The sequence below is a fragment of the Pseudophryne corroboree genome, chromosome 3, assembly GCF_028390025.1.
Source record: "Pseudophryne corroboree isolate aPseCor3 chromosome 3, aPseCor3.hap2, whole genome shotgun sequence".
Lineage (NCBI taxonomy): Eukaryota > Metazoa > Chordata > Amphibia > Anura > Myobatrachidae > Pseudophryne > Pseudophryne corroboree.
This window is the reverse complement of record NC_086446.1, coordinates 773,830,454-773,842,993: the sequence shown is the minus strand read 5'-3', so window position 1 is coordinate 773,842,993 and position 12,540 is coordinate 773,830,454. Positions and strand designations below refer to the sequence as shown.

Sequence of the window (12,540 nt, the reverse complement as noted above, 5' to 3'; positions counted from 1 at the left end):
CCAGCATGCCCTCCTAATGCTGGCTCCATCTATGCCTCTCTGAACTGCAATAAATAGTGGAAAACTGCTCTAATCAAGCTGGTAACAATCCCCAGGTGCTGTTACCAGCTTGATTAGAGCAGTTTTCCACTATTTACTGCTATTACCCTAACAGGATTTAGTATAGCAACATCATTCTGTGTAGATTCTACAGCCTGTGGTGAAATGGTTTCAGCATAGTGTATGGTGCCGTACTTACCCGTAGATACGACCTCACCTGTCCCTCCGCTAGGGGCCTTTGTTACTAATCTTAAGGGTTGGGCCGTGCCTACTGTTGTTTCTGATATGGTGGCTGCTAGAGAGAGCGCCGATATTGTTGCCGATTCGTCCTCTTGATCACACTCCTGGGGAAAGTTCAAAACAGGGTACAACTTGCACGGGTTAATACTTGCATTGGTTACCTTATTAACATTTACACAGTTGCTAAGTGTTTGTTTGTTACACCCTAATGCGTCATTCTCCGCAACCAATTTCTCTCCTGATATATATGGTGGCGGCGGGGCCGTGGCTATCAGTTTCCTGATAGGACTAGATCCCGCCGCCTGAGCCAATCCTCTCTGTATTTCACCCTCCTGTTGCCATAGCTGCAAATAATCATAATGTTTGATTCGTCTCTTTGCTGATTTAATGAGACATATCCTTCTCCTTAGATTTTGTAACACTTCTGGGCTAAAGCTGCCTACTCTTGGGAACTTCTCCCCGTCATGTACCGTCATTCTCTCCCATTCATCACATAAAACTTCTGTGTGTGAACCGTATTTTTCACACATTACGTACCTTGCCGACCCGATTGGTCGGTTTACTGAATCAACCCGAACCGAGGTTGATCGCCCCCTACCTGAACAATTGGCCCCCATACCTGTAGGTGTTGCTTTCACCACCTCTGACCTTCAGTCAGGGTCTTCAGCGAACCCTTACAAAACCAAAATGTTCAAGATAGGCTGACGGTGGCGGTTTACCGAGTATCCCACTCACTCGCCCACGCCGACCAATACGACCTACACACTGCCCTAGTGCTGGCGTACTCGACCCAGGGCCCCTATGAACCTTTGTTTACTGGAACATGTGAGTGTGATCCGCAGAGCATTAACCCTTTCCAGTAACTGTTGGTTGTTGGATAATTCCTGAGTGACCAGCGAACTTCCCTTTAGAAAATAAAAAAATTACACAAATCACGTCAGTGTCAGATTGTGTTTGGGCTGTGTCCCCGGAGGGGGCGCTAGTGGGTCAGTGGAGGTAGATGGGAGAAAACGAGGAGGCTGGATAACGTTCCTGCGCATGAGCGCAATGGTATTTATTTGGCAGATGATATTAAACAGGATGGTAGCAGAAACAATAATAACAGATGAATAAAGTCAATCACTCAGCATGATAACTGAAAGTCTATGGCAATGGATGACAGATGACTTGAGAAAATAATAACCGGTAATATATAAACAGAAGAACAAGTGCTTGTGAAATGGTTCTGGTTTGGAAACCAGTGCAGGTTTTAAAACAGGAAACTTAGGCAGCAAGGTGTAGAATGGCAAACCTGAGCAGAGGCAGGAGTCTGACTTCACAGTGCAGGTGATGAGGCACTGGCAGCAGCAAGCTGTATCACAGGTGGAGGAATGAAACACACCTGGAGTCAGTCTCAACTGCAGGCTGAAGCACACTAGGTGGTGATGAGTGTGAAGCCTTGTTGCAGGTTGCAGGTATTGCTGGGCCTTGAAGTTCCACGGAGCTGTGCAGAGTAACCAGGAGTACAAGTTCTTAACCAGAGAACCAGGAACACAGGAGGAACAGGAACAGATCCTTTCACATGGGTCGCAGGAATGACACAAAGTCCAGGATGCCTGCAGACTGATCCTGCAGTCTCTTATGTACCCCATGGTGCACAGGGATTGGATGAGTGAAGGAAAGTGGGTGCGGCCAAGCACCGGATTGGCCGCAGTATACTGGCTGTTTACAGACTGTCATGGCGGCGCCCACGCTGCGGCCTAGCAGGGACGCGGCGCGCTACATGCCCGCTGTCTCAGGAGTGTTCCCAGGCCCTTGATGATGTCCCATGGCAGGGGCATAGGTGACAGGTGACCGCAGGGAGCCAGGACGGAGTCCGCAGCGGCGGACGGATGTCAGCCTGGTAAGTCGATTCCTGACAGTACCCCCTCCTTTAGGGGTGGACACCGAACACCCACGTGGCTTGGAGGGATGAGTGCTGTGGAAGACACGGACCAACCTAGGAGCATGGACATCGGACGAATTCACCCAACTTCTCTCCTCTGGGCCATAACCGGACCAATCGACCAGGTACTGGAGACGTCCATACCGACAACGGGAGTCCAGAATTTTGTTGATCTCGAATTCCACGCCCCGCTGAGTTCGAACCTTGGGACCTACTGGAAGAGTATTCTGAAAGCGGTTTAGGACTAGAGGTCTGAGGAGAGAAATATGAAAAGCGTTAGGTATACGAAGGGAAGATGGTAACTTTAATTTATAGGCCACTGGGTTGATGACTCTTTCGACAGGGTAAGGACCAATGAAGCGTGGTGCAAACTTCATGGATGGGACCCTGAGACGGAGGTTACGGGTTGATAGCCAAACCTTGTCCCCAGGTTTCAAATGGGGAACCGCACGTCTCTTGCGGTCGGCAAAGACCTTGTACCGACTGGAGGCCTTTTTGAGGGAAACGTGAATTTTTCTCCAAATAGATGAAAACTGAGTCAGAGCAGTAGTGGCAGCAGGAACATCCATATGAGGGAGTTCTTGGAAATCAGGTACACGGGGATGTTGCCCATATACTGCAAAGAATGGTGTCGTTTCAGTGGCAGTATGGTATCGAAAGTTGTGGGCAAACTCGGCCCATGGGAGCAGATCGAACCAGTCATCCTGGGAAGATGAAACATATAATCTTAAAAAAGTCTCAAGTTCTTGATTGACCCTCTCTGTCTGCCCATTCGTCTGAGGATGGTATGAAGATGAAAACTTCAGTTTGACCTGCATGGCAGAACAGAGGGCCCTCCAAAACCTCGCTACAAACTGTACCCCCCGGTCAGATATTATTTCAGAGGGTAAACCATGTAAGCGGAAAATCTCCCGTAGGAAGATTTGGGCAAGTTTTGGGGCAGAAGGGAGACCCTGGAGAGGAACAAAATGAGCCATCTTGGTGAATCTGTCCACTACAACCCAAATGGTATTATGTCCTTGAGAAGGAGGAAGGTCGGTGATAAAATCCATGGACAGGTGTGACCAGGGACGACTAGGGATAGACAGTGGTTGTAACTGACCTGCTGGAGACTGACGAGGAGTCTTGTGCTGCACACATTTAGGACAGGATGCCACGAAATCCTGGATGTCCATTTTCATCTTTGGCCACCAATATGTAGCAGAAAGGAACTTGTAGGTCTTCAGGACCCCAGGATGACCAGTAAACTTGGATTGATGGGCCCAAGATAGCAACTTGGGACGGAGATCTGGGGAAACAAAAGTCTTACCAGGAGGAGGAGCTGGGGAGACTTGAGATGCAGCGAAAACCACGGGACTCAGGATGGAATGTGGCACTGAGTCAGATGTTCCTTCTTCAGATTCCATGGATCGGGATAACGCGTCGGCTTTCACATTCTGCGAACCTGGGCGGAAATGAAGCTTGAAATTAAAACGTGAGAAAAACATAGCCCACCTGGACTGGCGAGGGTTAAGGCACTGAGCTGCCTTTAAATATAGCAGGTTTTTATGATCCGTGTAGATATTAAACGGATGTTTGGCCCCTTCTAGGAGATATCTCCATTCCTCGAGAGCCAGCTTGATCGCCAGTAGTTCTTGATCTCCCACGGAGTAGTTAGCTTCTGCAGGAAGAAACTTTCGAGAATAAAATCCACAAGGGTGGACTTTCCCATCGGATCCCTTCTGGGAGAGAACAGCTCCAACCCCAACTGTAGAGGCATCTACCTCCAACTCGAATGGTCTGTTGACATCTGGCTGAGACAGCACTGGAGCAGACATAAAGGCTAGCTTGATCTTCTGGAAGGCTGCCAAGGCTTCTTCTGACCAGTTGGAATGGTCTGCCCCTTTCCGAGTTAGGTTGGTAATAGGAGCGATGAGAGTGGAGAATCCTCGAATAAATTTTCTATAGTAGTTGGCGAAACCCAGGAATCGCTGGATAGACTTGAGAGAGTTTGGAATGGACCAATTGGCAATAGCTTCCAATTTTGTCGGGTCCATCTGAAGATCCGATCCGGAAATTATATAACCCAGGAAGGGTATAGAGGGAACTTCAAAGGTGCATTTAGATAGTTTCCCGTAGAGCCGGTTCTCACGAAGACGTCGGAGAACTTCACAAACTTGTAGACGATGAGATGGAAGGTCTTGGGAGAAGATAAGGATATCATCTAAGTAAACAACGAGGTACTTATACAGGACATCACGAAAGATTTCGTTCACAAAGTGTTGAAACACTGCTGGAGCATTACTCAACCCAAATGGCATTACCAGGTATTCATAATGGCCATCTCGAGTGTTGAAAGCTGTCTTCCACTCGTCACCACTCCGGATTCTGACGAGATTATAGGCACCGCGGAGATCTAACTTGGTGAAGATGCGGGCTCCTTTAACTCTGTCAAATAATTCGGTAATGAGTGGTAATGGATAACTATTCTTGATAGTAATGTCATTGAGACCCCGATAGTCAATGCATGGACGCAGTCCTCCATCCTTCTTTTTAACAAAGAAGAAACCTGCACCAGCGGGAGATGATGACGGACGGATGAATCCCTTCTGAAGATTCTCTCTGATGTAATTACTCATCGCCTCAGTTTCAGGAACAGACAACGGGTAGGTGCGCCCCCTGGGTGGCTTCTTGCCAGGAAGGAGATCGATGGGACAATCCCATTCCCTATGGGGCGGCAGGATATCAGCAGCCTTTTCACAGAAGACGTCTGAGAAGTCTTGATAAGCTGCTGGGAGACTTGACTGTGTCTTTACTTCGGTAGACTTAATGGGACACACTTGGGCTAAGCAGGATTGATGACAATGTGAACCCCATGAGGTAAGCTGCAACGTTGACCAGTCAAACTGTGGATTATGTAGCTGGAGCCAGGGCATGCCCAAGACAATCTCCTGGGTGGCTTGAGGGATGACCAGGAACTTGATCAGTTCAGAATGGAGAAATCCAACTCCCAGAACCACTGGAACAGTTTGATGAGAAATGTTCCCCTTGGAGATTCGACTACCATCCACAGCAGTAATGTAAACTGGACAAGAAAGTTCACAGGTAGATAGGCAAAATTTATTTACCGCAGCTTGGGTGATAAAGTTTCCTGCAGCACCGCAGTCCACTAATGCTGACGCAGACTGGAGCCCAACTGGAGTCTCTAGCATCACTGGAAGGATGAGGTCTTGTTGAGAAGGAGCTTGACTGAAAGATCCTAACTTGACTCCTCCCTTACAAGTCAGGATCTGGCGTTTCCCGAACGCACCGTGCAGGAGTTAATCTGATGGCCCGCAGCAGCACAGTATAGGCAGAGTCTCTCACGTATTCTTCTTGCCCGCTCTTCAGGAGTTAGGCGGGACCTATTTATCTGCATAGGCTCGTCAGAAGAGGGAGACTGGAACTGTACAGAAGGTATGAACCTTGATCTGCGTGGCTCACTCCGAGCGCGTTCATTATTGCGTTCGCGGATGCGAGAGTCCAACTTAATGCACAGGGAGGTCAAATCAGACAGTTGAACAGGAATGTCACGGGTCGCCAATTCATCCTTGATCCGATCCGAGAGTCCGTGCCAGAAAGCTGCTACCAGAGCTTGGTTGTTCCACTGAACCTCTGCAGCCAACGTCTGGAACTGGATGACATATTGTCCCATGCTTCGGGTACCTTGACAAAGTTGGATCAGGTCTGCCGAAGCTGATGTCGCACGACCAGGCTCGTCAAAGATCCGTCTGAAGGTTGACACGAAGTCTGTGTAGTTGTTAATCAGAGGGTCAGCACGTTCCCACAGAGGAGACACCCAACTCAGAGCAGATCCAGAGAGTAAGGAGATGATGTAGGCAACCTTGGATCTTGGCGTGGGGAAATTATGTGGCAATAACTCAAACTGTATTTCACATTGATTGAGAAACCCGCGACATAACTTAGGACTGCCATCATACTTGCTCGGCACGGGCAGATGCAGACGTGACACTGGAGCTGATGCAGCCGGCATAGAAGAACTCACAGCACTGGCAGGTGCTGGAGTAACAGGAACAGTAGGAGAGAGTACACTAGGCAGGGATTGCTGTAGTGTATCTAATCGGGAGGACATCCCTTGCAGGAATTGAAGCATCTGCTGCTGCGCAACCTCTTGACCATCCAGACGGGAGACCAGATTTTGCAAGGCCTCTGACCCCACACTCCGTCCACCATCCGAGTCCATCGATCCTGGACTTACTGTCAGATTGTGTTTGGGCTGTGTCCCCGGAGGGGGCGCTAGTGGGTCAGTGGAGGTAGATGGGAGAAAACGAGGAGGCTGGATAACGTTCCTGCGCATGAGCGCAATGGTATTTATTTGGCAGATGATATTAAACAGGATGGTAGCAGAAACAATAATAACAGATGAATAAAGTCAATCACTCAGCATGATAACTGAAAGTCTATGGCAATGGATGACAGATGACTTGAGAAAATAATAACCGGTAATATATAAACAGAAGAACAAGTGCTTGTGAAATGGTTCTGGTTTGGAAACCAGTGCAGGTTTTAAAACAGGAAACTTAGGCAGCAAGGTGTAGAATGGCAAACCTGAGCAGAGGCAGGAGTCTGACTTCACAGTGCAGGTGATGAGGCACTGGCAGCAGCAAGCTGTATCACAGGTGGAGGAATGAAACACACCTGGAGTCAGTCTCAACTGCAGGCTGAAGCACACAAGGTGGTGATGAGTGTGAAGCCTTGTTGCAGGTTGCAGGTATTGCTGGGCCTTGAAGTTCCACGGAGCTGTGCAGAGTAACCAGGAGTACAAGTTCTTAACCAGAGAACCAGGAACACAGGAGGAACAGGAACAGATCCTTTCACATGGGTCGCAGGAATGACACAAAGTCCAGGATGCCTGCAGACTGATCCTGCAGTCTCTTATGTACCCCATGGTGCACAGGGATTGGATGAGTGAAGGAAAGTGGGTGCGGCCAAGCACCGGATTGGCCGCAGTATACTGGCTGTTTACAGACTGTCATGGCGGCGCCCACGCTGCGGCCTAGCAGGGACGCGGCGCGCTACATGCCCGCTGTCTCAGGAGTGTTCCCAGGCCCTTGATGATGTCCCATGGCAGGGGCATAGGTGACAGGTGACCGCAGGGAGCCAGGACGGAGTCCGCAGCGGCGGACGGATGTCAGCCTGGTAAGTCGATTCCTGACAGTCAGAATGTACAAATAGTGTTTATGACCCGTTTCGTACACAAATGGTACTGGTCAGATTAACTAATGCACACAATTATGTGCGGTACAATCGTTCAGCACATAAGCAACTTATCTTATGTGCGGAGCGACCAGTGGAATCGAAAATTGCGGCTGCGAATTCCTTCAGCATGAGCTTTAATGGCCTATATGGGTTTTGCACCAACCCCCTGGGTTGTGCTCTTTTCTCTATTTATAGCGGACTTCCTTGTCTGCTGTACCTGGACCTCCTGGTCAATTCCGGACCTCCTGGTCTGTGCTACAGTATGACCTCCTGGTCTGCTATACTCTAATGCTCAGATTTCTATGTTTAACAAAGGATGCCTCCCTTGCCACCATGCACGTCACTTACATGTATGTACCCTGCGAGAACTCGACTTCTTGTGGTTCAACCTCAAAAAAAAAAAAAATTGTATAAACTTATATATGCAAACACTCACTCACCACATGTACACTTTTGTTTCTATTTCTATTTCTGCGCAGAAATTTTCTTTCCTTTAGACCAGATGTGTTGTAAATTTGGAGAAGGATCTGTTAGTTTAAATTTCGGACACTGAAATAGATTTGCGCTATTTATCGCGTTGCCACCTCTTCGCCTGCTAAAATAACACTTATCGTATGATTTGAGTTACGTGGGCGTACCCAGACACTCCGTTGCGTAATATACGCTGCGTGCGTCGGCCTTTGAGTTGCGTGCGCGAGTCTCAGCCTTTTGTTAGAGACACGTGTACGCAATGCAGATATCCACCGTAACACAACTAACACGTTTATCAATGTAGATGATCCTTGATCATCTACCGAGCACCACACCAATCTCTCCTTGTATCTTTAGGTAGAGCTGCGTGCGTGCTTTGCAATTTATCCCTTAATGTATTACTTTTACACTCTAACTATGAAATAGCGACAAATCTCTCTTAGCACGTTTATCAATTATAAAATGGCAAACAGGAGAGTGATATATGAAAATACACGAATAAAAAGAAATGCAGATATGCGTGTGTGCGTACGCAAGATAGAAATAAACAGTTTTAAAAGACACTAGCGTGTTGTTCTTACCTCCGGTTCCGGATTCCCTCAGCACCCTTTACTAAGCGAAGCAGACGCTTATCCAGACAGCACTGCGAGGAATATGATCTCCCGCCCTTTGCTGATGGATAATGTCTGCTGAAATTACCTAGCAGAGATATGTGAAGGACGGACGAGCCGCCAATTGATAAAGCTAAATATTTATCTTACTTAAAACCATTTAAGAGGCCTAAGAACACTGTACGCTATTGACGTATGGAGTACCGTAAGGGTACGCACGTTGCGTAGCAATCGCTTAGCCGTAGTCGAGACGCTCAAGCGTCACGTTCGCTCACGGCCAAGAGATCACAGGCAGGCACGCTATTGGCTGCCGACTAACGTAATGATTCGCTATAGCGTAGCGGACGCTCGGGACAACGAGGAGATCACCAGCGGCGCAGACACTCACAATGTTAAACCTTTATAACTATACCATAAAACAGTGTATTATGCAGTAAACCTTGGTGTAGTGATAAGATGAGAATGCAACACTGTGTAAGCGGGTTTACACTAAAGCTGTTTGAGCGATAGAGACGCTCCTATTACCCACTGCAATATAATGAACACACAATTCCTGTCTAAGGGTCTAACGCCTTTTAAGGAAATGAATGAACGTTCAAAAAGAATAATACAATACAAGTCATACACTACCAATATAACATAGACTACCTAACCAGATAACTACACATGAAATACAATATCAGTACAATAACTATATAAGAGAAACGAGAGAGAAAGAGAAGAGAGAGAGAGAGAGAGATATGGCTCAGAATAACAAGAAAGACAATATGATTGCGGAGAAAACTTACGCACAAAGGGGAACGATCGCATGCGCCTCTGGATATCCAGCTCCCGATTATCAGCAATGAGAACCATTGAAGAGTGAGAGCTGGATACGATCGGCTTGTCTATTTATGCCCCACACACAATACAATTCAATGGTCCCTACAATCTCATTGTTCATTGGACACAGGAATTCGTCTTCGCATTATAACAAAAGGTCATAGGTTGATTCATACAGGTGGGCTGTGTCTACTTCCAACTGCTCAGGTGGGTGGGAAACTAGGTTTCCCGCCGCATGGATAAGTAAGTGCAAATAATAGTAAATGGACATAAACTTCTTATGTCCATATCTATTCGCACGAGCGATTAATCCGCTTCAAACCAACACCGGAATATTGCTAATTAAATACTCTTCCGATGGATACTAAACACCACTGTATAATCCTTGTCTGACCCTTTGTATCAGACAAAGAGGGATCTCTCTGTCCATGAACATGCTACATTAACTAAACTTTCAGAATCTATCAAAGGGACCATGATCTACAAAATACATTATATGGTTAAAATATATATCGATTGAGTCGCCCGCTAGACGCATACAAACTCTACCGTAAATCCGCATATCGTGCTCCTGCGGGTGCACGCGAAGGTGAGTATGCGCACGCATGGGAGAGCTCTTGCACGCGCAGCGGGAGCTCGCATGAGGTGCAAATATGGCAGTGTGCATAGTGATATTTTTCTGACTTTGACAGGTGGTCCCCACAATGCAGCACACTGAGCACAGATATTTGCAGCACACTGAGCACAGATATGGAGCGTTTTCAGGCAGAGAACGTAGATATTTGCAGTACACTGAGCACAGATATTTGCAGCACACTGAGCACAGATATGGAGCGTTTTCAGGCAGAGAACGTAGATATTTGCAGTACACTGAGCACAGATATTTGCAGCACACTGAGCACAGATACGGAGATTTTCAGGGAGAGAACGCAGCCACGTCCTCTCCGTTCAATCTCCAATGCACGAGTGAAAATGGCGGCGACGTGCGGCTCTTTATATAGAATACGAATCACGCGAGAATCCGACAGCGGGATGATGACGTTCAGCGCGTTCGGGTTAACCGAGCAAGGCGGGAAGATCCGAGGCTGCCTCGGAACCATGTAAAATAGGTGAAGTTCGGGGGGGTTCGGATCTCGACGAACCGAACCCGCTCATCTCTAATTATTATACTGTATATGTGAGCAGGGTGTTTCTGTATCCCCAGACCTCTATGGTCATTTCACCAATTCGGGGCCTGGGCACAGTCATCACAGGTTGTGGTGACACCTGGTGCGTATTACGACCACCGCGCTGTAGTCGCGTCCATCCAAAAAGGGGCGTGACCCAATAAAAGGGGCAGGGCCTTGCTGGGATCTCTGTCCCGTCACTGGGGGCTTCTCCAGAATCCCTGGAGATGCTGGCTACCCCCAGAGTTGTGTGTAGTGCCGGCTCTTTATCTGTGACAGGAGCTGAGTACTGCAGGATAACATCACACTGCAGCACCCGGCTCCTGTCACTGCAGAAGGGCGGGCACTTTGGTGTCACCCCTTCCAAGGGTCACACCCGGGTGTGGGCCGCATCCCCTACATCTGACTTGTGGTGCCACTGGCCTGGGGTGTGACTTTCATTCAGTCCGTGTCTCAGTGTAATGTAGTTCTAAATGAATCCAGAGATTTGTGGTATATAGGGACTGATTCAGGTCCGCTCGGTCCTGCTCCCATCGTGGCAGAGAACCGATCTGCGACATAACATGCAACATAGCATAGTGATTTACAGATTGCTGCCATCTGGGGACATAATGTAGGCTTATTTTGTATGGGTGTTTGCCAACCTGGTACTTCCGGATTTACCGGCTTCATTTCTGCCATTATTTAACCTAGATAACATTTTACCAGGGTCTAATATAACACGTTATGTTGTAGAAGTTATCTTGCTTCTTTATGGAAATCCAATACATATTATAATTTAAACCTTGTGTTGCCTATTGTTCCCGATCTCAGTGGCAAACGCAGGATTTCTACAGGGGGGGTTTCCAAATGCAATCCACAATCTCCTGCTCTGCGGAACATGCAATACCGTATTAATATTTAACACTATAAATTACCTATAGTATTGGCTGTATAAAACATATTTAAATAAGATAAATAAGTGGTCAGGAAAAGGTTAAACATACTGTAATAAATACACAAACATAATAGAACCAGTACTGCACTTTCTAAGCACATGTCCTCCCACCTCAGGGTAAGGCTCCTGTCTCTTCTTCCTGGTAGCTACTTTCCGGTCCATTGCACTGATTGAGGACTGAGAACCACACACACAAACTGGGCATGTGCAGCAGCTCTGCTCTGTCCCTTACACTGCATGATGTGGCAGCAGCTCTAGTATTCGTATTATATACCATTGCTATTGTCCTAATTTGAGCCACTTGCCAAGAGGAGGGGGGTTTCTGGGCAACTGGAAATCCCCCTGCGTTTGCCTATGGATCTATACTTTTCCAAGGTTTGGGAGCCGGTTTCAATCAAATATTTACTATATGTTTGATCCATACATTCTCTGAAAGTATAAACATTGTTACAGATCTATATTTGATTGACACGAAATTGTATTGTTCTTGGCCATGGGCCCCACATTACGGTAATAGGCACTGTGATATTGAGGATTTTGGCGTGCTTATTCCCATGGTGATAGTTAGACCACCTGGAGATATTACCTATCACCTATTTCTGTGCATACGTTTTTTTGTATGTGTATATTCTACTGAGTATTTATTCTCCGTTTATATGTTTAATACATAATATAAGTGACATTTTTATTTATAATTATATGCTGGTAGGCAGTGCCCCAGCCAGCCTCTGTTTTAGCTATGATTTGTATCCATAGCAACTAATCAGGTATCAGCTTATAAAGCTCCTCAGATACATTGTTATGGGTTATAGCGCATCAATGCTGCTTACACCGTTGCTAGGAAATAAGCAGAAACCCTAATACATAACCATGTTTTTATATCTCTATTATTCTATTTATAGGAGCCGTTGGGGAGACCGCCCTGCACGTGTCCGTCCAGTATGGAAATTTGGAGGCCATGGAGGTCCTGCTGGATGAAGCTCCCCAGCTAATAAACCAGGCCATGACCTCTGACCTCTATCGAGGTAAAAATGGCCCAGACTGGCTTATAGTGCTGATCTCTAACGTCTGTCTTTATTTTACACTGTTACG

The 12,540-nt window shown here is 47.1% G+C and overlaps 1 protein-coding gene across 1 annotated transcript in view; it reads left to right on the top strand.

Annotated features, from left to right (window-relative positions):
* The window catches only part of LOC135056861 (transient receptor potential cation channel subfamily V member 6-like), a 168,738-nt gene that overhangs the window by 50,171 nt on the left and 106,027 nt on the right, over positions 1–12,540 (top strand). The window contains exon 3 of the mRNA XM_063962535.1: positions 12,351–12,473. Within this exon, the coding sequence (XP_063818605.1) occupies positions 12,351–12,473 (123 nt within the window). The remainder of the gene's footprint in view (positions 1–12,350; positions 12,474–12,540) is intronic.